A 27577-nucleotide genomic window follows, 5' to 3' on the forward strand; every position below is an offset into this window, starting at 1 on the left:
TTTAGAGTGAACTTGTTTTGTTTTGGATAAATAAATATTGAAATATCTTTTGAATTAGTTAAATGTCAGAATAAAGAGAGACAGAGCTGTCTATTTTTATCACTTTCATCAAATTTAGGAGTACATGTACACTAAGTTTATTGTTAATTAATAAGAAAACTCCAGACGATTCCATTCTGAGCTGAAGAAGCTTCTGATAGGTTAGTAGAGTCAATGTGAGTAAATTGGTGGCACACCTGTGGATGCATATAAGGCAAAACACAGAGCCTGTTTCTTTGAAATGGGAAAATCAAGAGATGTCAACCAAACACCAGAAAAAGAACTGTGGAGCTCCATAAGTGTGGCTCAAGTTTGAATACAATTTGGTGCCATTTACAATTAAGAAATACAGATAGTTTCTCTCTTTACTCTTAAAGTTAACAAATATGTTTCTTATATTTATCAATCTAAAAAAATAAACATTTAGTCTGATTTGATGTTACAATTAAAAAAGTGTTTGTGTTTTGATCTGAAGAGTACATAAATATCTGGTTTCAACTGTATATTTGATTAGCACAAAGAGGGAGAGAGAGGAACAGAGAGGAACAGAGAGGGAGAGAGAGAATGAGGACAGAACAGAGATGGAACAAGAGCAGGTGAGACACATGTTAGTCAAATGGTTGTTTACCTAAAGTATCACCGTATCATAGGTCCTCATGTATCTCGTACCTAGTGTTTCTTTTTAGGTTTGCAATTTTTCAAATTCTACATTTATTAAGTTATGCAGGCTTGTTTGCACAACAAGGCCAAATAATTTTATAAACTTTTCTCAATCTAAATAGTGTAGTTTGGTAGAATTAAAACATAAGTGTAGTGCAGGTCTATGATGATTTTTAGTGCTACTATCATCTAGTTCTGATTCTGTCTTGGTTAAATCCCAAGTAGTCCTGATTTTGAACTGTTGTAGTCCTGTTTTAATTCTGGATCAGTTCAGGGTCTGGTTGAATTGGGGTTTAGTCCTCGAGTCTTGATACAGCCCCGACTTTGTTCTGCCTTGCTGCTTAATTAAAAAACTAGTTTAAGGTGTCCTGCATATGTGATATATATTTTTCCCTATATGAAGTCATTCTTTTTTGAACAAAACTCAAAACAGAGCCTATTAATCTTTCAGTCATTTCTAAACCCCCCCCCCAAAAAAAAAAAAAAAAAAATCCCACATGCATACTACCCTTTAGGGCTAAGCCCCGGGTGTTTCAAATGTCTGGCTCCGCCTCTGCCTCCAGGACCTGCCTGCATACTCTCACCACATGAAGCATTGTTGTAAACCAGGAGGAACCCAGGACCCACTGCACTAGTGTTGGGTCGTCCTAATACCTAATGGCAGTCAGGGTGCTGTTGCTCAACCTTTAGAGGTGTGTATGTATGGTCCTCCTCAGACCCTCACTGACCCACCATCACACTGGTCATGCTGAATGATGTTACAGGACGTATAACGTTCTCCGTAGCTTTTTGACACCCTTTCATGTCTGTCACATGTGCTCGCCTGCTCTAATCTGTGAAAGCACAACATGCCACTGGTCAACCTGCCATTTTTGGTATTCTATAGTAAATGCCATACAGGCTTCAATGTGCTAGGCAGTGAGCACAGGGCCCACTGAAGGATGTCAGGCCACCCTCATGAAGTCTGTTTCTGATTGTTTGGTCAGACACATTTCACACCAGTGTGCTGCTGAAGGTTTTTTTTTTTTTAATAGCTCTGGTAGTGCTCATCCGGTTCCTCCTTGCACAAAGGAGCCGATACCGGTCCTGCTGAGGGATGCAGGACCCTTTACAGCCCTATCCAGCTCTCATAGACTAACTGCCTGTCTCCTGGAATCACACAGCAAATCTGGCACTGGCATGTCTTGATGTGCCATCCTGGAGGAACTGGACTACCTATACATCCTCTGTAGGATGCATGTATTACATCATTCCACCAGTAGTGTCAATGACCACAGCTTAATGCAAAATTAGGGAAAAACGGTCAGAAAATATGAGGGGAAAATGTCAGTGTCCTCCACCTGTAAAATGGAGCTACACTGAGTTTGCTTTTAGTTTTATGGTTGTACTCTGAGCTCTTCCATGATGCTTGGTGTATAGGGGTGCATGGTCACTCCGCAAGGTAGACATTACGTGCCAGTATAACACTTGATCATTAGTCTGTACAGTAACACAGTATGATCACCCAACATACAAAGACAATTATCAGACAATATATCCATGTGATGGTTGTAAGGAAAGCTTTTAATTAGCATGATTTCTGACCCAAATACACAGTCCAGCTGTAATTCATACAATGTATGCACACAGATGCCAAAAAAAGATATCACGCTGATGTATCAAAGACCAAATTAAAACATTTGTTGTTTAACTCTGAACCAACTAGGTGTTGCGTACAGCATTCTGTTGCACAACTTGAGGCAGATTCCAACACTGTTTTAAGTCATCATGCACTTTCCTATTTTTAATGGAAAACTTGTTGATGGAGCAGCAAACTCTAGTCACTAGCTACACTATGCATGCACCTTTTCGTTGTACGCAGTATATCATGCATACTGCAGTTTAACTGAGCCCTAGGGAGAGAAAATCATGACATCACAAGCTGATCTTTTGGGATGTCTTTGAAAAAGCATGACCAATAGTAAAATAACACCCTCGCACATAAAAACAAACAAACAAAAAAACCCAATGAAAAGAGAAAATGTGGTTTGTGAATTTATGATGAATGAAAACGCAGGTTTTTCACCGACAGCCTGTTGAGCCGTTTGATCCTTCACACCTAGAGCTGCCAAACATCAGAGAGGGCTGCACTGCAAAGCATGATTAAAGCTTCGCAAGGTCAACTAAACCTGCTGAACATTTAACCTGCTCTGGAGCAGGTAATGTTTGAGATCAGCACTTCCTCTGTTATGTGAACGCACACATGGATAGATGGGAAACTGGGGGTAACTTCTGCAGTTGATAACCACCTTTGTGTGACTGCTTAGCCAGATTGTGGCGTCGCTTAGCCCAAGTTCAGAAAAGAACAGCTACTTTGTAGCACAGGCCACTGAAGTGATAGTGAGGACATGCAGATTCGTTCTTTGAACAAGAATTGTGTTTCAGTCTTGGACTGTATCAGTCCGCTCGTAGTTTATATATAGAGAAGGTGCATAGACATTCTGAACAGCTTCACGGACATTCTACAATATTAGTAACAGGAAGCCACAAACAATACTGATTAAAGTAGACCACATAGTAATCCTTCTCATGATAGAATCCTTATAAAAAACAAAAACTGAGGCACAGTGAAAAAAAAAAAAAGACAATTAACAGATGAACGTCAGTAATGTCGAGTCAAAGGAAGAAGTTTTTTAGTAGCGACAGAACAGAAACTCTGACGCAGTAATCTGCTTAGCTTTGTCTTTTTAGACATTTCAACAGATTTAAGCAAGTGTCTTTGCCTCTGTTTACTTTTAAATACATTTAATGCATTTAGAGCTGTCTTCATTTTTTCCAGCTGTAGGTGAATGATTTTGGAGAAAAAACAAAGAACTGCTACATACACAAAGTTTTTTTAAGGGAACTCTGAAGTGTTTGGTTCTGGTTCTAAAATTCTCAGTTTGTCCATATTTATAGGTTAACCCCACAGCATCTAGCTTTTTATTCTGCGCTGCAAACTTTTAGTGATACGTAAACTTGAACTAAACAGGATAAATGGTCCATTTAGTAACAGTTCTGAGGATGTAGACCATATCAAACTGCTTTGGTCTTGAGCTTTGGAGCAGATCTGATACAAAGGCTAAAGGTTATACTTTTGTGTAATACCAATTTGTACCACAAGATGGTGCAGTGAGCCAACCAGGCAAGTCATTAGGAGCACATTCTTATCAACAATATCATACCGGGAAAAGCAAAGCTACTTGCGGAATCAGGGATATTACCAAATAGAAGTAAAGAAGCTTACATTCAAATACATTTCTAAACACCCACTGATAAAACACTGCTCCCTGGTGGTGAAATTTCAATGACTTATGTTAATGTAATCATTTGTATTTATGCCCTATACACTGTGTCTGCACAGCTCTGCCATCAGGAAACTGGGTTGATCACGTTAGCCTTGCAGCTAACAGTTAGTTTTACCGAAGCAAAGGAAAGAGAGTAAACTTTGAATGGTTTGAGTTTATATAAGAGCTGTTATGTCATGTTATTACCAAAAAGGCCTTTTCCAGTTTTTGTCCTGATGGACATTATAAATAATATTGAGAGGGTCTTACCATTCATTTAGATGGGAGCTTCAAAACACCTTCCAACATGGGTGCCAGTTAGGAAGGGTTGCTTGTAGAAAGATTTTGGCAGATTTCTTTAAAGAAATCTAAACAAGACCAGCAGCTGGAGAGCGGTATCAGTCTTTTCCTTTGACCTTCAGCTAAAATGACTTAAAAAAAAAAACCAAAAACGAAGTGTTTCTCAAAAAGCAGAGCTTCAGCTCATCTGATAATCCCTTGAATCTTGGACATTGTTTTTGTTAACTGCATTACAGCTAAACATGTTTTGGGTGTGGGTAAAGCCAAAGTGGTCACTGTTGCAGATTCTCTGCATGATGTGCTGAAAGCAGATTCTGGTAAGGTAACCGTAAGCCTTCCATACTTTAATCTCATTGCATCATGACATTCAGCACCATAAATCTCTCACTTTAATCTCCATTCTGAGGGACTCATATAAGCTAACATTAAATGAGCTTATGTTGGCTGATGAAAAGATTCACGAAGACCATGAAAGAGTAAAGTGACAGGAAAAGCTGTGGTGATTCACAGATCAGAACAAAACCAGGCCATGCCAAACCGCAGGTTAAACAACAAATAGGAACAAACTGGAGGAGCCGGTCAAGATGATCCTCATTCAAGGCTTCTTCTCTTCTTCCTCTGCTTCTACTTCTATGTTCTCCAGGAGATTGTGCTTCTCATCCTCTGGCATCACAGGGACAGAGTTTACATTAAAAATGCGCCTGTAAAACAGAAAATAAAGTTTGTTGGAAGTAATCACGGGGGGGTCAAAATTTTTGGGACCCAACCTCTGGGTCCCAAAAATGAAGCCGATGCAAAAAGAACTGTAGTTCATCTAATGACCACTTGAGGTCAGCACCAAAAATTCAGTTGAATTTTATTTATATAGCGTGCACAATCACAGTTGCCTCAAGGCGCTTTGTATTATAAGGTAAAGATCCTACAACAGAAAACCCCAACAATCATATAACCCCTATGAACAAGCGCTTTGGCAAAAGGGGGAAGGAAAAACACTCAGCAGAACCAGCCTCATCTGCCAGGAATTTTTCTGCAACTCAATAATTTGAATTTGAAAGTTTAAAGTTAGGAGGCAGTTCAAGAAGTTTGCTCTTCTCTTCTGGTGAGTGAAATTCTAGCATTACATTAAACTGTTAGCAATATGCATGTCTGCACATGAATATGAATGCTTCCTAACCAAGCTTGCATTCTTTAGCAACTCAGCACGCCACCCTTTCATCTAAATATGGTGACTCCCACCTCCAGAAAACAAATATGGCGGCAGCCAAAGAGTAAAGAAACCAATAGGTGACAACAGCTACATTCATCTTGTATCTATGCAACAAACTCACTTATGTTCACAAATTGGGAAAAACACATCTAAGATCTTGACGATGACGGCTGATCCGACCACGCCGATCACGACCACCCACATGACCAGGAAGAAGAGAGGCAGGGATTCGGAACAGAAGCGCCGCAGACGCTCCCTGGCTTGCTCTACCCACTGACACATGGCCTGGGGAGACATTGTTAATTGTTGTGGAAGAAATTTTCAAACAATGTGCTCACTTTGTGAAGACTAGAAGTGTCAAAATTGAGGAAATGATGTGCTTTTAACTGCTGGATTGCAGGATTTCTTTTTGTATAGCTAACTTTGTGTAGTTTGTGATGGAAATAACTCAATATTTTCTCCTGATAACATAAAATAACTACAAACTTTGACATTTTTTTTCAGATCTTTCATTTTAATCTTCCTAATAGTAGAGACTCTGGCTCCCTGTTTTTACTCTGTGACTCCAAAGAGTAGCTTTGTGTGATTTACAGTATTTTATACTGGCCTTGGTTTATCCTCAGTCCGACCCTATGAAACTCCTTGTGGAGCAGACTGTATTGTTTGGAATGAGTGTGATCTTACTGCAGACTTGCACTTACAGAGTAAGAAGAAATAAGTTCCTTGGGTGGAGTTTCCATTTGATTCTGATCAGGCTGGCTCGGGTAAGTGTAATCAAGTTCATCATCATATCTGACATCATACAGGAGGTCAGGATCCATACGCAGGGGGGTCTCTGGGAGTTTTCCAGGGGATGCAATCTCTTCCCGGGTGGTCTCTGTGTGCTTCAGAGGATACTGGCTTGTGGTCTGAGAGATCAGCTGCTCTTCATCTGATTTGAAAAGTGCAGGAGGAAAAATATTAAATATTAATTAATAGCCAATATTCTAAACTGGACAGCTAATGAGTAGTTTACTGACAATTAGGACACAAAAAGCAAACCTTTTCTAGAATTTGGTGGATCTGTGACAACCACATCATTTTCTCTGGGAACCCTAAAGATATCACTGTGTCCAATGGGGTAGATGTTGGTAAACTGGGCCAGCTTCTGGAAGTCTGGGCTCATCAGTATTTTCACCTCACACATGTCAGGCTGCTGGACCTGAATAACACACACAAAAAAAACAAAAAGGAAAATGCAACAACTTTTTAAAATAAACATACTTAAGCTGCCTCTTTGATGCATATTTTATGGATGAGTCATCAGACTCAAAAGGCGCATCCCACAATGCATTTGGAATTTGACTTGAATGACAAGTCAAATTCTAGAATGCCGTACACAATGGCTACGTTCACACTGCAGGTCTTAATGCTCAATTAAGGATTTGATTTTTTGATCAAATCCGAATTTTTTGTCTGCTTGTTCACACTACAAATAAAATGTGACAGCAAACGTGCTCTAGTGTGAACCCTCAAAGCGGCCCGCATGTGCAAAAGAAGACGTCACACACAACGCACTGTTTAGACCCAGACCAAACAGTATTGTTTGACTGATGGCCCTTAATATAAAGACTTGTTTTGGACTTTACGTTTCTCAATTTTGCTTTAAGTTATAAAGTTATTTTGTTATTTAGATATGGCCTAATAATTATCCTTATTGCTGTTTTAGAGAGGAGCGGTGCTTCAAAGGATAGTTGCAGATTTCAGTCAGAATCTGCAGATTATACAGTACAAATAAAATGTTCACGTTTCTCCAACGCTGTCTTCCAAACAGTTTCACTGGATGGCCAGCAAGCGTTCGCGATGTCTTCTTTAGCGCTGTTAATTGGCGTCTGTCTTGTGTCAGTGATGTAGAAGACGGATTTAATGCGACATGACCGTTCAAACAGCAGTCGCTTTCTAAAACATCAGATATGTATCAGATTCAGTACCACATGCGAAAGTGACCTAGATCGGATTTGAAAATATCGGATTTGTGCTGTTCACACTGTCAAACCGTGATCGGATATGGGTCGCATAGGGTCAAAAAAAGCCCTGTTGTCACCATTATCCAAATTTCACAGTTAAAGCAAGGCTGACTGCTCATTCTAAAGTGATCTGTCAATCACAAGTGAACTCCCCGCCCCCATAAAAAAGAAGCTAAGTCTGGCTTGTTTGCTTTTTGTGCATGTTAAAGGGGACCATAATTTACAACATAAACACTAAGTTGCATCCTCTAAGACTCAAAACTAATGACTGGCATCATAATCGTCGGCAAAGTGTTTAATGAGGTCATAGAGCGAGGGACATTTTTCGAGAGACTTTTATAAACTTCTTTTAGCCACCACAATTGCCGCCCCCTGCTGGCCGTTAGAAAGAACCATATCAGGGCCCATTGTTCATTCAGTGGTGCTACTTTCAGTCACTGTGCAAATGTACTGTTTATAAGGTCGGGGAAACCTGCGTTCAGCTGAGACTGAAGGAGTCACTTGGATGAGTGAAAAAACATTTCTCCCACTGAAAACGCTACGTCCACATGAACAGAATCAACTTTTGGGATTTCCACATATGGTTCACATTTCAGACCTGGAAGCTATGTCCATCCGATTTGGCTGTACTGGAGAAATGAGGAAACACTATTTCCTGTTGCTACATGAACATAAACTGTTTCACTTTGGATTTTTGAATGTGAAAGCAAGTTTTTAATATTTCTCCATCCTGCGTGTTTGTACATGACTCTGGTCATGTTTAGTATAAGCAATCACCACCTCTTTAAAGCCACAGAGGCTTGTCCCCACATGATAATTTCAGTCATATTTACTCCAGAGTTATTCTTAACATTAAAAAAAAACAAAAACAAACTGTGAGATTCTGTCAGAGAGCTGTACAATTAGTGTTTACCTCTTTGCCATCCATCTCTATCACTTCACTGAAGACCTGAAGAGCCACCACCTCCTCTGAGTCACTGTATAGCCTGTTCTGGCTCACCATCACCCGGGTAACAGTGGACACTATGTCCCCAGACTCAAACTCACTGCTCCCATTGACACTGTCCACTAAGAAAAACAAACAAAATGTAGCAGAATTAGAGGAATTGGAGGTTGAAATGTCACTGTCAAGAAATCCACAGACTTCCCTTGAAAACAAGAACTGGAGTTGGGTCTAACCAGTCTCTAAAAGACTGGTGGGAGGACCTTGTGCACAACTGAGCAAGAATATAAGAATTTTTACTTCATGGGCTCCAACTGGCAGCTTCAACAGAACAGGCCACATTTCCCACTGTCTGTGCTCATTTGTATGTCTGAATCTTCATCTTTTATTGGCCAGTCTCTGATCTCTCCTGTTTTATGGTTACACTTTAATGAAGCTGCCAGCTGAAGACTTAGGCTTTTTCAGTTGTTGCTTCAACTGCTCAAATGTATTGCTTCTTTAATCAGCAGTACGGTTTTCAGCTATGCTTACTTAATGGGAAAATGTCTTCCTATTGATCACTTGGCATTTTTAAAATGATAAACTCACATTAGGAAACATAATGTGGAACCCAGGCACCTGTTTGTCTGTTGGGTAGTCCATTAAAAAACCATTAGTGATTTATGATTGTCTAAAAGTCCATTATCACTGACTTTTCCAATCACTGTAATGTTAATTGACTTTAAAGTGGACTTGTGTTCATTTCCAGATCCATATTTTTCTTATTGAATTTAACTAGACTATCACAGTATGACTCACAGTTCACCAAATACCAAAATAATCTGTATTTGTCTTATATAGAGCTTGCCCCTTGGTTCATTCCCAAAGTGTTTCAGACCACTTTTATTTAATGTGATTAACCACCATGTGGTTTTTCTTTTCTTTTTTAACAAAAACAATAAGGAAAAGCATAAGAATAAACTACTCTAATCTGATATACATTTGAAATCATGATTGATTAAACAATACTGAACTCTACTGAATTTACACTGACAATAATATTTACATTTCTAACATTTGAACAGTATATTTTCTTCCAGCTGAGATAAGTGCTTTCCCCTGATTAAAACCACAGTGGTTTGAATAAATGTGTGAAAAACTCACAGAGAAGCGCTTGGCAGTTGAACCTAGTGACCCCTGACAGCTCCACTGGGACGTCATTGACCAGCACCTGCTCTTCACTCACTGATATGTTTAAATTTATCTGAAAAAAGAAAAAAAAATAGACAAAACAAAAAGGCGACTAATTGTCGCAGTTCATACTTACAGAAAACAAACCTTCGGTTACTGAGCAGTTTACACAGAGTACCTGTAAGTTGTTAGAGTCTTGCAGCTGTGTGTCTGCCAGTGTCCCCGCTGTCACATTGATTAGGATGTTTTCCTACGGTGGTCAGTAATTAAAAACGAAAGGATTAGGTTTAACACTGCAATGCTTGTAATTTACAGTAAGTAAGTAAGTAAGTAAAATTTATTTATATAGCACATTTCACAGATAAAAATAACAAAGTGCTTTACAGTAAGATCAGACATACAAGTTAAAATTAATTAAATTAGTTAAAAGCCCGTTTGTATAAAAATGTCTTCAGCTGCTTTTTAAAGGAGTCAGTAGAGTCTAGACAGCGTAAAGACAACAGCAGAGAGTTCCACAGCCTAGGTGCCAGTGCCTGAAAAGCCCGATCCCCACGTGTTTTAAATCTAGTACGTGGGACCACCAGTAGCCTCTGACCTGAAGACCTAAGTGCTCGGGATGAAGCATGAGGTTTCAGCAGGTCAGAGATATACTGGGGAGCTTCACCGTGCAGAGCTCTAAAAGTTACAACTAAAATTTTAAAATGAACCCTAAAATTTACAGGCAACCAATGAAGAGAAGCCAAAACTGGAGTAATGTGTGACCTCTTGTTTGTACCAGTTAAAAGTCTTGCCGCTGCATTCTGTACAGACTGAAGGCGATCCAGAGCTGATTTGTTAAGACACGTAAAAAGACCGTTACAATAATCCAAACGAGAAGAGATAAAAGCATGAATAATCATCTCAAGTTCTGCCTTTGACACCAGTAGCCTGAGTTTAGAAATGTTTCTTAGATGATAAAAACAGTTCCAGACAAGTAGCTGTGCTCTATTGCAGGAAGCAGGTTCACTATGGCAACAAGTAAATAAAGAGTTACAGAGAGTTAATCACTGTTTTATATTTGAATGTACTTAACGGCTGTAACCACCTTAAAAAATTGAATGGAGGATTTTATCATTTCTCCCATGAAAAAACATTTCTTAATGAGATTTGCAAAAAAACCTTTTAGTGTTCCCCAGTTTAACCCTTTATAATGTGAACTAATATTTGCTTTCACTGTCTCTCTTGCAGCCATAGCAGACATGTTACAGTTAATTGGGTTCATGTTGCACCTGTTTTGAATGCAACTTGAAAAATGCAGGACAAATTTTCAAATCTGTTATGAATGTAAACTTTAACCATTAAAGACAAACATGTTATAAGATATGCCAAAGTTTTTAAAGAGCTCTTTATATTCTGAATTAGACATTTTACTTGCATTGTGGGATTTGGGACAAAATAAGCCACTGTGAACTGATCCAAAGCAGGTCCAGACAGAATGAGATGGGAAATGGCTGGATCTGAATTGGATACAGATTTGATCCAGTCTGAATCTGTGATCCTTATGCACTGTGCGAGTTGACTCCAAGGCAGACCTGTTTGCTGATGTTGACAGTGGGATGTTTTTTAATATCATTTAATGACTGAATTTCAATCCGTGAACACATTTCAACATGATGTGTAATCAGATTATAGTTAGACTTTCTACAGCCTCGTTTTAAAAAGTCACTTTAAAATCGGTTTAGTTCTTAAAATACCAAAACCATTTCAGCCTCCTCTTCACTCACATATTCACATCACCAAGATCTCAACTATGACAGGCATTTTTCCATCAGTGTGACCGATTACACAAATATGGTTGATCACTGATCAGCGTGTTCTGTGTCTAAAGATTTGATTAAAACGGTCAACCTTTTTATTACAGGGAAATAGTCAAGAGTTAGAAAGATGCAGACTAGCCTTTAGAGTTTATTCTGAGTTGATAATAAATCCGCGTAATCGCTGTATCAGTTGTTGACGACTAAGTGATTATAAAAGCACTCATGCTGGGTACATAAAACAGTAAACTAACGTGTAAATAGGATTTCTGTGTTTGTAAAATGTAAAATTCTGTAAACTAATTCGCTCTTCTATGTGCTATTTGGATGAGGAAATTGAAAAATGTGTTCAGGTGCTGCAGGAAGGGAGGAGTCTGTGGAAGGACGACTTGGTTGACTAAAACTTGCTAGTGAGCAAGGTAAGTTCACAAAGTGTTTCCAAGGTATCCGAGGCTGAGATTACGTTAACTCTCTTTCTGGGAGAAAAAAAAAAACTTGGGAATTTCCACTCATCAGGTTTAGCCTCAATTGTTGGCTAAACCTGCTTTCCGGAATAGGGCCCTGGACTCTCAGTAAGCTAATGCTATGATGATCAAGTTAGCTCCATATATTTGCTGCCTCCGTGGCTCTTACCGTATTCAGTTGTCTATTCGACGACTCTGTGCGAGTTGCTGAGACAAAAAGAAGTAATAGAACACAAACTGTCGACCACGTCATTTCCATTTTGAGTTCACTTCCCAGCAGCAGGACAGCTAAAACAAAAACATTGAGCACGCAAATGTACTGCGCAGGCGCAGATTTTCTTCTCGCGAGAAGAGGAACGTCAGCATGGCGGTGCTCCTTGAAACGAGTCTGGGCGATATTGTGATCGATTTGTTTACAGACGAAAGGCCTAAAAGTAAGACTACAAAAATTCTTACTCTTGGTGGTAGCTAATTTCTGTAAGCGGCTGCTGGTTGAGTCACTCACTGGGACGTTAAACTACAGAATTAATGGTTGCTAGCTACCGTCGTTAGCATGTTTGCTTCATATTCGTTTTAGTAACATTAGCCGGTGTTGTGCAAAGTTACCCATACATCGTGTTGCTATAAATACTCTGTTAATAAAGACTTAGTTAATTATAATTACTTTGGCTTAACTTGGACTCTGTGCTCTTTTTCCAGCTTGCTTAAACTTTCTGAAGTTATGCAAGATAAAATACTACAACTACTGCCTCATCCACAATGTGCAGGTAAAGCGAAATGTCCTGTATAAACTTTATGTGGTAGTGAATGGTTCAAATTTGGTTTTCTTTGGGAAACCTCAAGCAACCCAGAATACGGTATGTAGTAATAGCGGAAGTTGGGTGTAAGTGGTGTTGCATTTGGACCCAGTAACAAGTTAATATGGCAGAATTCAAATTCAATTGAAACTGCATTGTTGCCATAATGGCAAACCAGCATGTAGACTTTACCGTGCAAGAAAGGAAGGTTGGTGTTTCTACTGCTAAGTTTGTTCCCATGCGTTCAGACTTGTTGATTAGTCTAGATTTAAATTTCCTTTTAGTACCTCCTTGCTTGTTAGCCACAACTTTCTTGAGACAGATAGTCCTCAGAACTTTATCCATGTTCCATGGCTCACCTTTATCAGCAGGACAAGTCTCTAAATACTCCCAAACAGTTTACTAGTTACACTTGTCTAGCACCTGCATGGTCGTGCATGCAGTACGTCTCAGTTTTTCTACATGATAAACAAATGTTGTTCTTGTAAATTGAAGTTTGTTTGTTTTTTCTGTGAAATTACAGAAAACAAGGTTCTGGTAGCTCATTAACGAGGCTCTCCTGTAATTACTTTCTATAGCAGATAATGAATAAAAGAAGAACTTTTCTGTCATTTAAATGTCTAACTGCCAGTTAGTTACTTTGGTGTAGCATGAATGGCCATGGGGAAGGTCTTTGTAAGCAGGAAAAATACAGTTAAAAGTCCACAATTTATGCCCCTCTTCACATTTTCCAAAGCCAGATTGTATATTTGACAACCCTGCACTAGAGAGATCATATCTTGGCGGGTTTGAGAAAACCTCACTGTTCCCTTGGATGAGCTGGAGTTAGTGGCCGAGGAGTGGGAGGTCTGGGTTTCTCTGCTGCCCATGCAACCCCAATAAGCAGTAGATGGATGGATCACTGGAAGCCTGAACGTCAGAGTATAATTTCATATTAGATTTGTATTTGATATTGTAAAATTAAATGAGAAAAATGTAGTAGCTAAAGTTTTAAAATAACTGGAGTAATTTCATTTCTCATTCCGTCGAGAGTCACCTGTGCGTACTCCAGGTATTGCCGCTATAAAGAGACAAAGTTGCTGCTGTCAGCCTGCAGCAAAGTCTAAAAGAAACCTATCAAATTGACACATGCAGCAGTTTGTCAGTTAGAGTATTTCATTCAGACATCCGTTATTTTAGCTTCTTCTTGATTTAGTTGTGCTGCCACTGCGTAAAGCAAACCCATTGTCAGGGTTTTAATGCTGCTGGACCACCGGGCGTTTGCCTTTGGGTGTCGTCTGCCAATTTTTATTCATATATTTAATCGTATGTAGACTTTTCAGTAGAAACTTTTAACATCTGTAATCTTCTCCATATTTTTTCAGACTCTAATGAAGATTTTGCACTTTTTCTGTCTTTTTCTTCACATTATATGTGTAACATGTCATAACTCTTCATCTTCTTTCCAGAGAGACTTCATCATGCAGGCTGGAGATCCTACTGGCACAGGTCGTGGAGGAGAATCTGTGTATAGGTGAGTCTTATCCGTCTTTTAAGAGGGCAGCAGATTGAGGATGTTGGATAAAAAATAAAGATGCTCTCCATTGTGCCTTATTAGCAAACTGTATGGGGACCAGGCACGCTTTTTTGATCTGGAGAAAATGCCACGCATTAAACACAAGAAGAAGGGGACGGTGTCCATGGTGAACAATGGAAATGATCAGCACGGCTCTCAGGTGAATGAGATGAGCACCCAGTGTTGAGTGCTTTCAGACCAGTAACCACAGAAAAAATACATTATTATTCATCCCCTGTTGGTTAGACCAGATTAGATGATCTATAAACATATTCAACATTCATACAGAAATCATAGATCTGTATGTAATATATATTATAAATACATTTTAAATAATATTTTGCAAGATTGTTTAACATGAGATACTATATCTAGAGGTATGTTTCTTCCTAGTTTCTAATTACCACTGGCGAGAACCTAGACTATCTGGATGGAGTTCATACAGTGTTTGGGGAAGTGACTGAGGGCATGGACGTCCTGAACAAAATCAATGAGGCCTTTGTTGACAAGGATTTTGTCCCATTCCAAGATATCAGGCGAGTCAAGACAAACTGTATTGCACTTGTTTTATCAACTTGAAGAATAATGTTAATGCTGCGTTCATTATCACTTTAATAAAAAAAAACCTCAGGGCATATTATTATTATTATCATCATTATTATTATTATTACATTTTGCTGTAGGATAAACCACACAGTGATCCTGGACGACCCGTTCGATGACCCTCCTGACCTACCGGTGCCTGATCGATCGCCTGAACCCACCAAGGAGCAGCTGGATGTGAGTATAGGGCCGCAGCTTCAATTAGATAGATGTTCATAGCAAGATCATAAAGCTAAGATAAAAAAGATATCTATCTCATATTTGCGATTCTAATTTTAACAAGCTTAAAGGTCAAACACCTTCTTTTAATACATCCTGAACTTTCTTAGGCAGCTTGCTTGTTAAAGTTGTTTAAAAGAATATTGATCTTGATGGACATCAATGTTCTGTTTTGGATGTTGGCTGCCTTCTCTGTCAAGATGACCCCACACTGCCCTGCGGAGTCCAATCCGTGACTGATAGTGTTCTGTTGTGTGTTTTTCTATCTAGGTATGCTTCGACTGCAATGGCAGTGAGTTTGACATCATTGTAATGCTGAAAAATTAAGCTGCTGCCAGTCAGATCCTTTCCAGATGGTTTTTCAGAATCGAACGATATTTTGTTGCGTTCATAATTCGATCAGTTTTGACAAGATCCCCAACACCACTGGCTGAAACTTAACCCCAAACCATGACAGAGCCTTTGCCATGTTTTACAGATGGCTGTAAGCACATGCTTTCTGAATTGTGTAGAAGTAGTACTTGTACACACTGCAGTAAAAGAAGCAGCCAATATGCAAAAAACACTTTGAACAATCGTCAGAAAGCCAGGAGAACTATTGCTCAAAAACCACTTTAAAAATTAGGTCTGGCACCTTGGAAGCAAAATCTAAAGAAATTAGCATGACTTCTGTACAGTACCGTAAGTAAATGTTTCTGCCATGGCTGTGCAGAGTGGCCGTATCGGTGCAGATGAAGTGGTCGATGATACAGATGGGAAAGGAGCCGAGGAACTGGAGGAGAAGCTGAAGGAGAAAGAGGCCAAGACTCAGGCTATCCTGTTGGAGATGGTAAGATAAGGAAACCTGCTCTCAGCTTTATGTTGAAGTGTGTGTGAGAGAGTGCGTGTAAGAAGATGCAAAAAAATAAATACTCAAGCTCTTCTGTTGTAAATCCATCCAGGTGGGCGACCTCCCTGATGCAGATGTGAAGCCTCCAGAAAACGTGCTGTTTGTGTGCAAGCTGAACCCAGTGACCACAGATGAGGACCTGGAAATCATTTTTTCTCGCTTTGGATGCATAAAAAGGTGACGCTTCACTCCAAGTACTACAAAGTATCTTGTTTTTCAGTTATTTCTATTTATTATATTTTGCCTTGGTTCTATATTGTCTTCTTCAAATAATCCTTTGTTCTGTGTAGCTGTGAGATCATCAGAGACTGGAAAACTGGAGACTCCCTCTGTTATGCTTTTATAGAGTTTGAAAAGGTAAGTGTGTGTATACTGCAGTGATGACAGTTTAAAGAAAAAGTTCTAGATTTAAGGAAACACTTTTTTCCCCTATAATAATAATAATATAATCAGTGCATTATGTTTACTCTATTTATAGTTTTTAGAGATATCGTGATGATCTGTTTTGGTGTCATGAGCTTGAGCCAGGGCACGATTAGCCTGGTTAGCTTACTGATTAACATGTCCCTAATGACATGTTTGTGTGTACACATTTGGCATTTCAGTTTGCATGACACAACCAGTATATCTTTAACAGTCTTCCATGTTTCACTGTCCTTTGTGTGATACATATGTGCAGAATGGGGAAGCATATCTATCAGTATCAGTAGAGTAAATACAATAAATTTAGTGAAAGCGATAGATGGGAAAACCCTGGTCAGGAGTAATGGAAATCAGTCATGTTCTTATAGTGACATGTTGTTGTCATGCCGTGCCTCAGTGGAGTCGGTATCATAGAGAAGTGAGAACTAAACCCACGATATAAGACTGTGTTTATCATGAAGGTGCTGTCAGCCTGCTATACATTGTGAAAATAAAAACCATAAAACTTTGATTTTGTGGAATTTGCCCCAGGTTATGACTGGTAATGACTTATAACTATTAAAAGGGCAACTCCCTGTGGTAAACTCGTAAATCTACACCATCAGAAGATAACGAAGAACACAATCATGGACTATTAGTTTTTTCACTGACTATGGTGAATTATTGATTGAGTGCACTTGGCCTCAGAACATCCCAACACCTGCATGCACACCGCTGCAGCTTTCAGAGGCGTTTCAATCATGTTTCATTTAAAAAAACAAAACAGGTTCAAATTATTTGGGTTAGCATTCGTCCACAAGAGGGCAAAACAATGCAAGGCAGTGCATAGCTAATTGTAGAGTCACATATATTGCAACATAAGCGCGTCTTTAAAAAGATCTACAAGCATATAGATTGCAAATGAAACAAACAAAAGAATTATGTTAAAGTACATCAAATGTATATTTGAAACTTTGAGCGAGCTCTGCTTTAAAAATATGGAACAGCAGTTATCTACCTCAGTGTAAATAATGATCAAACGATCAGTAGGGTTCCTCTGACGTTCACTCAGTGGGATGGTTTCTTCCTGTTAAAAGTGATATTTTTCTTCCCACTGTCACCAAGTGCTTGCTTGTGTGATTATTGAGGTTTCTTTCTAATATTGTTAGGTCTTTATCTAACTATATTAAGAGACTTGAGCCCACACTACTTGGGTAGAATATTTTTCTTTTTTACTTTTACTGTTTTATCCTGTTTTTTATCACCAGTAAATTCATTACAACAAAATATTTCCAAACAGGTCTTCAGGTCTGCACTCACTGGAGCAGAGTTGAATTGTGAGCTCTGCCGTTAATACCGCTTCTCTGGTTAATGAACTATTCCAGGCCTAAATCTATCCTCTGTTAGGTTTAAGCAGCAGGGAAATGTTTGGCTCATCTGTAAAACGTGCAAAAGTATGCGGATCTTAATAGACAGGAAACACTAAATTGTATTTTTATAATTTACTGGGAAGTTTATCACCAGCTGTTGAGACCTTTATGTGGATCAGCTTATACAGGGAGTGCAGAATTATTAGGCAAGTTGTATTTTTGAGGAATAATGTTATTATTGAACAACAACCATGTTCTCAATGAACCCAAAAAACTCATTAATATCAAAGCTGAATGTTTTTGGAAGTAGTTTTTAGTTTGTTTTTAGTTTTAGCTATTTTAGGGGGATATCTGTGTGTGCAGGTGACTATTACTGTGCATAATTATTAGGCAACTTAACAAAAAACAAATATATACCCATTTCAATTATTTATTTTTACCAGTGAAACCAATATAACATCTCCACATTCACAAATATACATTTCTGACATTCAAAAACAAAACAAAAACAAATCAGTGACCAATATAGCCACCTTTCTTTGCAAGGACACTCAAAAGCCTGCCATCCATGGATTCTGTCAGTGTTTTGATCTGTTCACCATCAACATTGCGTGCAGCAGCAACCACAGCCTCCCAGACACTGTTCAGAGAGGTGTACTGTTTTCCCTCCTTGTAAATCTCACATTTGATGATGGACCACAGGTTCTCAATGGGGTTCAGATCAGGTGAACAAGGTGGCCATGTCATTAGTTTTTCTTCTTTTATACCCTTTCTTGCCAGCCACGCTGTGGAGTACTTGGACGCGTGTGATGGAGCATTGTCCTGCATGAAAATCATGTTTTTCTTGAAGGATGCAGACTTCTTCCTGTACCACTGCTTGAAGAAGGTGTCTTCCAGAAACTGGCAGTAGGACTGGGAGTTGCGCTTGACTCCATCCTCAACCTGAAAAGGCCCCACAAGCTCATCTTTGATGATACCAGCCCAAACCAGTACTCCACCTCCACCTTGCTGGCGTCTGAGTCGGACTGGAGCTCTCTGCCCTTTACCAATCCAGCCACGGGCCCATCCATCTGGCCCATCAAGACTCACTCTCATTTCATCAGTCCATAAAACCTTAGAAAAATCAGTCTTGAGATATTTCTTGGCCCAGTCTTGACGTTTCAGCTTGTGTGTCTTGTTCAGTGGTGGTCGTCTTTCAGCCTTTCTTACCTTGGCCATGTCTCTGAGTATTGCACACCTTGTGCTTTTGGGCACTCCAGTGATGTTGCAGCTCTGAAATATGGCCAAATGATGATCACGCTTCAGAAGCTTTGCAATTTTGAGACTGCTGCATCCCTCTGCAAGATATCTCACTATTTTTGACTTTTCGGGGCCTGTCAAGTCCTTCTTTTGACCCATTTTGCCAAAGGAAAGGACGTTGCCTAATAATTATGCACACCTGATATAGGTTGTTGATGTCATTAGACCACACCCCTTCTCATTACAGAGATGCACATCACCTAATATGCTTAATTGGTAGTAGGCTTTCGAGCATATACAGCTTGGAGTAAGACAACATGCATGAAGAAGATGATGTGGACAAAATACTCATTTGCCTAATAATTCTGCACCCCCTGTATGTAAGAAGACATAATGGGATATGCAGCAATAGAAATCCAGGATGCTTCTTGATTCAAGCATGTTAGCAAATTACATACAGTACTACGTCTGGGCCCTGTTGTGATCTGTAATTCAATTTGACACCCCAGCTGTTATTGCTAATGTATGTAACTTATACTGTATTGTTACCATTCATTTATACAAATATAAAATGGCTTAAAAGTTAGAACCAAATTTTTTTTTTTATAAAAGCAAAAAAACAAATGCAGGCCTGTGTTGTTTACTTCAGCTGTTCAGCTGATGTCCATGTATATGTTCCCTAATTCTTGATTTCTGATTAATGAAAGTTTAAATATTCATTGGTAGTGCTACATGGTGTGAGTCCCAGCCAAGGGGTTTTCCCTTATGATTAGCAGAGAGGTTTCGTGCCATGTAATCTCTGTCAGTAGGGAGGATACCTTTGCCTGTCATTCTTATTTAAGGAGTTTGGCACTTAATGTCAAATTCTCCTCAAGGTCTTTTCTTCTTCTTGAATATCTGATAGTAGGCACTGATAATGGTTCTTATTGGAAAACCTTGCTGTTGTTTAGAGGGTTTCTTACTGTTTGCTTAGTTCATTAATGTTGAGAACATCTGTTTTTTCTTTTCTTATTTTTGGAAAAGCATATTTTTGCTTTTTAAACGCTGAAAATATCATAAATATAACAGATTACTGCTGTCTTTTGGTTTCAGTTTCCAGTAACTTAACGTTTTATCAAAACTCGATCTTGATTCTTGTTTCACATGATTGATGACGCATTAATTCCTGCATGACTGTCAACGACATGCACAGATGTTTTTGGACTATTCATATTGAAGCTTTAGTATTAGTGGTTTGCTCTTGCATGTATTTTGGAGCCAGACGTGTCCATATTTAGGCCAAAACGTATTAACAGCTTATGCTAGCTAGCTTGGTTATCAAGTGGCATCTATATATTAGTGTGTCTGTTTACATTCAGTGCACACAATATAAAATACTAAAAGTTCAGTCACCAAAACTGAACCACAAACCTTTTATACCACTTGAATCACCCAATGAGATGTATTGCTTTGTCAGATAAATTCATTAATAATGCTACAACAGCACAAACACACTGGAGAAGACGAGTTCAGAATTAGCAGAGGTGGCTTAATTCCTACAGAAACGCCCACTGCAAAGCTGTTATGAAACTGAAAACTGTCTATAGGCCAAGATGTTTGTACCAAATAGCATTACTGCAGTCTGTGGAGAATAACTTGCTTTTGAAGTTAGCCTCAAGAGGCCATAAGAGGAACTACAGTTTTTGTCACTTTGGTGCTGGTAGACGTTGCCATTTGGTCTGCATATGCAAACGTCCTGGTGGGAGGGGGTTTTCAGTTTAATGTGTGTTATAGAATAGAATTCAACTTTATTGTCATTGCACATGCACAGGTACAGGGCAACGAAATGCAGTTTGCATCCATCCAGAAGTGCTTTAGTGATATAGATATATTACAATATATATTAGCAATAATATAGATATGTAAGTATATTACAGAAATGGGTCTATTATGGTATGTTAGAATGTACACGGTATGAAGTATGTTGTGAATATTCTATAACTATAAGTATAAGGATATAAATATGAAAAACTATACAGAATATGAAATAAATAACTTTACAGAATCTGAGATATACAGCTATACAGAAATGGGAACTATGCAAGTTGTAAACAGTTGTAGGATTAAAAATTATCGTATGTACAGAATGATTATTTACACAGAGCTATACAGTAGTGCAGTTAAGATAAGTGAGGGTGTGGATAATTTCTACAGAGGCTATATAAAGTGCTATGTTATATAACCTAAATTATAATGTTGAGCAAAGTAATCAGGACTACAACTTTTACCATTATCGAGCAGCTTTACTACCAGTTTTTTTTTGTTTGTTTTGTTTTTTTAACTGAAGAAGCTTCTCGGATGAGAGGTGAAATGTCTTCAAGCAACTTAAAGAAGTCCAGACGCTTTTCTTTCCAAGCTCCTTAGATTTACTGTGGGGGGGTTTTTCTCCACAGCAAGAAGACTGTGAGAAAGCTTACTTCAAAATGGACAACGTGCTCATTGACGACAGACGCATTCACGTAGACTTCAGTCAATCAGTTGCAAAGATCAAATGGAAAGGGAAAGGTAATGAAGCTGAAGGCTTTGTGGTTTGCATGTTAGTTTATGTTGTTTAAAGTGCACCAGTTACACCAAAGTTTCTGTCATTAGTGGTGTTGTTCTCCCTTTGTATTACCACACCTTTTCATTAGCTGTGACCTTCACTGCTTTCTCCGTTTCCTAGGGGGGAAATACACTAAAGACGACTTCAAAGCTTATGAGAAGGATGTAGAGAATCGATCCAAACTGGCTCTCAAGGATCAGGTGAAGCCAAAACAAGAGTATCCTTGTGCGTCAATAGGCTGGGATTGAGTTTTCCAGCTTTTCCACTTCGTGCCACAACATATCATTCTGCAGTACATGCCAGCTGCTGTGTGCTTTTTTTGTTTGTTTTTTGTTTTTTCCTTTTCTTTTCCTGGTTTGAGTTGGCAGAGCTTTCAGAACTGACTGTCTCAACTTCCTGGAGATTTCCATAACTCAGGTAAAAGTTCCAAGTACAACCTGATAATCGAGGAAGAAGAGGAGGCACCGAGTCATCGGCACTCTGAGAAGAAACATAAAGAGAAGAGGCACCATCATCATTCAGATGATGAGGACAGCAGGAAGTCCAAAAAGCGCAAGGTAATAGTCAGTCCATGACATGACATAACATTTTTTTCTTTGCTCGCTGATCAGTAAGAATTGTTTTAGAAATGTTTTTAATTCTGTTAGTGATGCACCTAAAGACATGCGAGCCACTTCATTAGGTACGCCTTTTAACTGTCCAGTAACACAAATATTTATCTTTGTGTTATTTAATTATGTTCAAATCACACAACAGCAACTTAATGCATTTAGACATTAACAAGATGACCTACTGAAGTTCAAACTGAGCATTAGAATGGGAATTGTTAAAGTGACTTTGAATGTGGCAAATGGGCTGGTCTGAGTATTTCAGAAACTGCTGGTCTACTGGGATGTTTCCACAAAATAGTCTCTTGGGTTTACTGAGAATGTTCCAAAAAAACGGAAAGTATACATTGATCACAGAAGCAACCTTTTGATTTACTTATCTGGATGACTGAGCATGCATCGAGACATATACACTGATATGCAGTTGTCTGTGTAAAAATGCCTTGTTGGTGTCAAAGGTCAGAAGACAATGACAACACTCCATTTTTCCACTTATTTAACAGGGTAACACATGGTAATGAACATCAGTATACCAAACACATAAAGTGTAATCATGTCAGATCATCGGAAAACTGCTCATTTACAACTGCAGTCTCGGAGCAGGTTGCATTAAACTTTATAATAAACAAAAAACCATAGAGATATATGGCGAAAACAAAAAGCATGAATAGACACAAATGAGTTAAAAGTGGTCACAGATGTGGTTTGCCAATGTTTAGGATAAGCTTTTAACAGTATGTGGAGTGCTCCTTTATTGCCACGGGTAAACTATTCTAATATTTAGTTCCCTTTAGTGACAGCACAGTTTGTCCACGTGCAGTGCCCTTATAGGTGTCGTGCTGTTTGAGAAAAATATGCTAGCATCAAAGTATCACTTCCAGTCAGGCAGGTGCTCATTTCAGAATCAAACCGAGGTAACTGTGAGTCACTAGTCCTGAATTTTGAATATTTGACTTTCTGCGCGGTGGGGACAGGATGCTGTCCTGTGGCAACCTACATAACTCTGGTTTTGGCATCTTTGATCATCATCTGTGAAGGATCACAGTCCTACACAGTTATATTCATAAAAAGCATGTCCCGGTCATAGTTTCTTTTCTTTTTTTGTTTTCCTTTGTTTTAAAGAGTGGCAGCACGGTTCATGTTAAAGTAGAGCATAACTTCTTTAGCTATAAATTCATGTTGAATTTTCTGAGGGATTAAACCATCTTAACCCAGTGGTAAAGAGAGTTAGTCATACTAGCTGCTGTATTTTGTATCATTATAGAAATATAAATTTCACACAGCAGATGAAGGTATTACATGTTCTAAGAGTTATCATCAGTACTTGTGCTGGTAACACTTGGAGTAGTAAAAGAATATTACCATGAAACGGAGGCAGAGGCAGATGCGTGCCTCTACATGAGGTGACACTTCACCTTTATTAAAGACTAACTGGATCGTTTTAATTAACATACAGTTATTATCATGTTATTTCTTGTGCACATATAACTGCTTTAACCTGGTACAGGTTCTGACTTTTTCAAAAAGAAAACAGACACTCTGATATATCAGTGATGAAAGTAATTGATCAAGAAAATAGTTGCACATCTCCCACTCACTCAACCAAAGTACCTCCAATAAGTTGATTTCTACTTATAGAAAAGGTGGGCTACATGGATTATAAATAGTCAGTCTATATTGTTATACACAGTAAATATATTAATATTTAGAAAAGTCTTCTAAATAGTTTAGAAGCTTGTAATCACAAGCTCTACTGCCCATGTCACATCCAGCTAACATAATAACAATGAAGGAGATGTGTAAGAGAGTAAGCAGCAGTCAGGTCCTGAAAATGTGTTGCACTTGTTTAACTGATGATCAGACGATTCGAGCACCTCTGTAACAGCAGAGGTTTTGGTTGTGTGTGGGACTGAACTGTTCAAGAGAGTGTTATCACCGCACCACAGAGGAAAGATATCGGTGACGGTTTTAGAGAAGCCGGTCTGGGAAAGGTTATAAGGTCATTCCCAACAATTTGAATTCCACCATGGACAATAAGATGGATTATTCACAAGTGGAAAAGACAGTTGTCAGTGATTCAGAGATCGGACCTCCCAGCAATGCTCTGAGAAACTGTAAAAAACACAAGAGGTACATCTCATTATACGAGCCTCAGATAACATGTTAAAGGTCAAAGATCATTACAGTTCACTTGGCAAAAGACTGAACCAGTATTGATTTTTCGGATCAGCGGTGTCCAACTCCAGGCCTCAAGGTCCTGTAGGTTTTAAATGCGTCCTTGAACCAATACAGTTGATTTAAATGGCTAATTTACCTCCTCAACATGTCTTGACGTTCTCCAGAGGCCTGATAATGAACTAATCATTTGATTCAGGTGTGTTGACCCAGGGACAACACACCTGCAGGACGCCAACCCTTGAGGCCTGGAGTTGGACATCCCTGATTTAGGGTCTGAAATAATTATACTGTGTTCACTGAGTTATTTCCTTTGTTATACAGAGCTGCAATCACAGTGCATCACTGAGCCCTATTTAGTCTAGGTCTATACACACAACACACACAGTTGAATATAAATGTTTGACAGAAATCTGCCTCGTTAGGTGATGGGCTCGCTGTCAGTTACAACCGTCCCTGAGTGTGTTTTACAGCGTCTGTGTTTTACAGCGTCTGTGTTTACAGGCGAGGAGTTACCTGGCTGGCTGCCTAATTAGGTTATGAAGTGATCGACTCCATTGTTTACACACTGACCTTTGATATCTGGAGTTTCCTCGTTTCCATTAAAACCATCTGTCAGTGTGTAGCCCAGCACATTGTGGACAGTCTGTTGATTGTGTTAAAAACCGTTTGTTCTCATTTCTGCAATGACTCCACAAAAACATGTGTGTCACATGTTCAGCTGCATCATATGGAATTTAATAGTCAGCATGTTTTTCACAGATGGTATCAGATGTCAAGATAGCCCCAGCTTATCATGTGATGTGTTTCCTTGTTTCTTTGGTTAATTATACATTTGTCCAGTCAGTATTTACTTTTAATTATTCTCCTAAGATCTTCTTTTCTAGGCTCTTTTGCCTAGAAAAGAGCCCAGTGTATCAACACCTCCACAGGGAAAAGAATGGAATAGATTGGTTGTTTTTATTTTTTTACAACTTTGGATGTGGAGTGAAACCAGTCAGGACAGAATTCATTGCAATATTTATATCATTGCATTTGTGTAACTGCTCTACTCATGTTTAAGTATAGCAGTAAATGCTAACACCCAAACATTTATGGTCATTTTTAAAAGAAAAGAAATACACTGTTGTTTTTGTAACGTGACATTGATCAGTCATGTTGTAAATATAAATTTTTTACTGCATGACTTGCAATTTTTTTTGGCTCTTGAACTTGTGTCTAATGTATAATAGTGTCAGACAATATGTGGATCTTTCAGTCATGTCATAAATAGCCTCAGTGTATGTAAAAGGTTAACTTAAAGGTCATATTATTGGGATTTTTCTGGATCAGAAGGAGTCCTTGCAGGACTTCCTGCCCGCCGACAGTAAATAATTAGTCGTTTACTTTATTTGAGAGAAACCTGCATTTTCCTGTTATGTCTGAACTTCGGATAAACAAAAACGGCTCGTGCATGAATAAATCCAGCCCTACCTGAAAAACGAAGACAAAATAAGATTCTTGGAAAATATTTTCCCGAGTGCCTGAGAAACACTCATTTCCCAGAGATGCCATGGGTCCGAGGGGAAAGTAGCAACTTTTACCTTGAAAAAGCGAAACATGAAATTTGTTCCTGTGCGTTATCTGTCAGGTCTTATCTTGTGTCAATCCTTTTGACTGATCCTTGTTCTCAGGCTTACAAGTTGAACATAACTCTTGGCTGACTGACGTCATTTTCAGTTACTGCAAATTTATTTCCTGCATGACACACGCCTTCAGAATCTCCTGAAACTGAAACAGTTTATGAGCTGATTGCTAGCCTAGCAGCATTAAGGCTGCAAACCACCCTCAGGATGCTTTGTGCAACACGCTGGAAACCGGGTAATAATAGAGCTTATTGTTCCATACGTATGCAAATCCTACAATTGTGTACTGATGAAAATATATTAAATACCAGTAACCAAAAGAGAGAAGAGAACATTTTTTGTAGCTTTCTCTTTATGGACTTAAAGACGAGCTGCTTTACTGAACATACTCTGCCTCTCCTTCTTTTCCAGGACAGTGAGGAGGGCAGGCGGGACAGAAAGGGAGGCCGCCAGCGTTCACGCTCACGATCTCGCTCCAGAGACAGGGACCACAAGCACAGCAAGTCCCGGGTCAAACATGGGAAAGAGGGGCACGATAAAGGCCACAGGGACAGGAGCCGCAGTCGCTCTCCCAAGAGGTCCAAGGACAAGGAGAAGAGTAGATACAGATGAGGGAGGACAGAGGACGAATGAGATATATATGTATTTGGACCACAGCCACTGAACTGTGATCATCATGAAATGTCTGAATATTCATCATCTTAAACTTCCTCTTAAATCACTTGATCTTGACTTTTAGGGAACTAGTCGGGTGATTGTCAGGTTTTTGTCACGTCGTCTAGATCGCCACTAAGAAATGTTTTTTTTATATGTGCATTAAAAGTTCACTGTAACGAGGTTTTTATTTGATCACTTCTTTCACTTCATTTGAATGCCGTGACAGATGTCACCGAATAAGTGTTGTTTACTTCCTTTCCTTGAACCCCACACATTTTTTAGAACAAAAGTGGTAGATGATTAATATCCAACCTTCAACTTTCTGACTGTGCGGTCTTTTACATTTAGAAAATGTCAACATGGAAAATTGCTGGGTGGTGTAATCAGACTGCTGAGGGAATTCACTGGTGTCTCCCTCCACCCACCTCCTAGATCTGGGGTCACACCGTAGCTCAAAATGCCACTCAGTTGCCATCAATTAAAAGCCCGCAAGGGGAAGATTTGAGGTATTATCATTGTGGTCTTAGGTTAATATAGGTTACTAATGAAAAGAAGATGAAAAGATAAAAGCAAATGCTGAAATAAAAACGTCATGACTGTAAGCTGATTTTAGACCTGTTGATGTGCCATGAGGTTTGTAACTGTGGACAGGTGGCTACCACAAACTAAAATTTGTCCCCACACAAAACTGCATGGCGTTGCTGTGGTTAGCGCTGCACCACAAGAAGGTTCCTGCTTCTAACCCTGGCTGCAGCCTTTTATATGTGTTTGGGTTTCCTGCAAAAAGGCACGAAAATGTAGGGCAAGCTTATTATAACTAACTAAACTAAAATTAGTGTGAAAAATTGTTTGAGTTCGCAATGAAAGTCAGACATTTAAAAAGACTGTTGACTTCCTGATGAGGCTTTTATGCACATGTTTATTGAGACTTGGGATGTTTGTGATGGCTGTGAGTGAATCTTTTGCTCCC

General features: G+C 39.0%; 2 protein-coding genes across 3 annotated transcripts; one reads left to right on the forward strand and one right to left on the reverse strand.

Moving 5' to 3' along the window:
- Nucleotides 1-2241: 2241 nt before the first annotated feature.
- On the reverse strand, nucleotides 2242-12213 carry ginm1 (glycoprotein integral membrane 1). The gene is made up of 8 exons (XM_085432871.1): nucleotides 12057-12213; nucleotides 9809-9880; nucleotides 9604-9703; nucleotides 8431-8585; nucleotides 6553-6712; nucleotides 6213-6442; nucleotides 5633-5796; nucleotides 2242-5005 (listed from the first exon to the last, which is right to left on the reverse strand). The coding sequence occupies exons 1-8, from the start codon at nucleotides 12144-12146 to the stop codon at nucleotides 4900-4902; spliced, it is 1077 nt and encodes a 358-aa protein (XP_085288997.1). The 5' UTR covers nucleotides 12147-12213; the 3' UTR covers nucleotides 2242-4899.
- ppil4 (peptidylprolyl isomerase (cyclophilin)-like 4) lies at nucleotides 11817-26788 on the forward strand. Of its 2 annotated transcripts, none has more exons than XM_085432870.1 (13): nucleotides 11817-11842; nucleotides 12587-12654; nucleotides 14133-14197; nucleotides 14282-14399; nucleotides 14633-14775; nucleotides 14923-15019; nucleotides 15774-15890; nucleotides 16003-16127; nucleotides 16241-16307; nucleotides 21394-21505; nucleotides 21663-21759; nucleotides 21967-22099; nucleotides 26362-26788. In XM_085432870.1, the coding sequence occupies exons 3-13, from the start codon at nucleotides 14145-14147 to the stop codon at nucleotides 26560-26562; spliced, it is 1263 nt and encodes a 420-aa protein (XP_085288996.1). In that variant the 5' UTR covers nucleotides 11817-11842; nucleotides 12587-12654; nucleotides 14133-14144; the 3' UTR covers nucleotides 26563-26788. The 2 variants fall into 2 exon arrangements, with proteins under 2 accessions (XP_085288996.1, XP_085288995.1); XM_085432869.1 differs by lacking the exon at nucleotides 11817-11842 and adding an exon at nucleotides 12252-12321.
- The last annotated feature ends 789 nt before the right edge of the window (nucleotides 26789-27577 follow it).

This window comes from Copadichromis virginalis, linkage group LG15 (assembly GCF_057382275.1).
Source record: "Copadichromis virginalis isolate Kocher_CV1m ecotype Utaka linkage group LG15, C_Virginalis_male_GT1.1, whole genome shotgun sequence".
Taxonomy (NCBI): Eukaryota; Metazoa; Chordata; class Actinopteri; order Cichliformes; family Cichlidae; genus Copadichromis; species Copadichromis virginalis.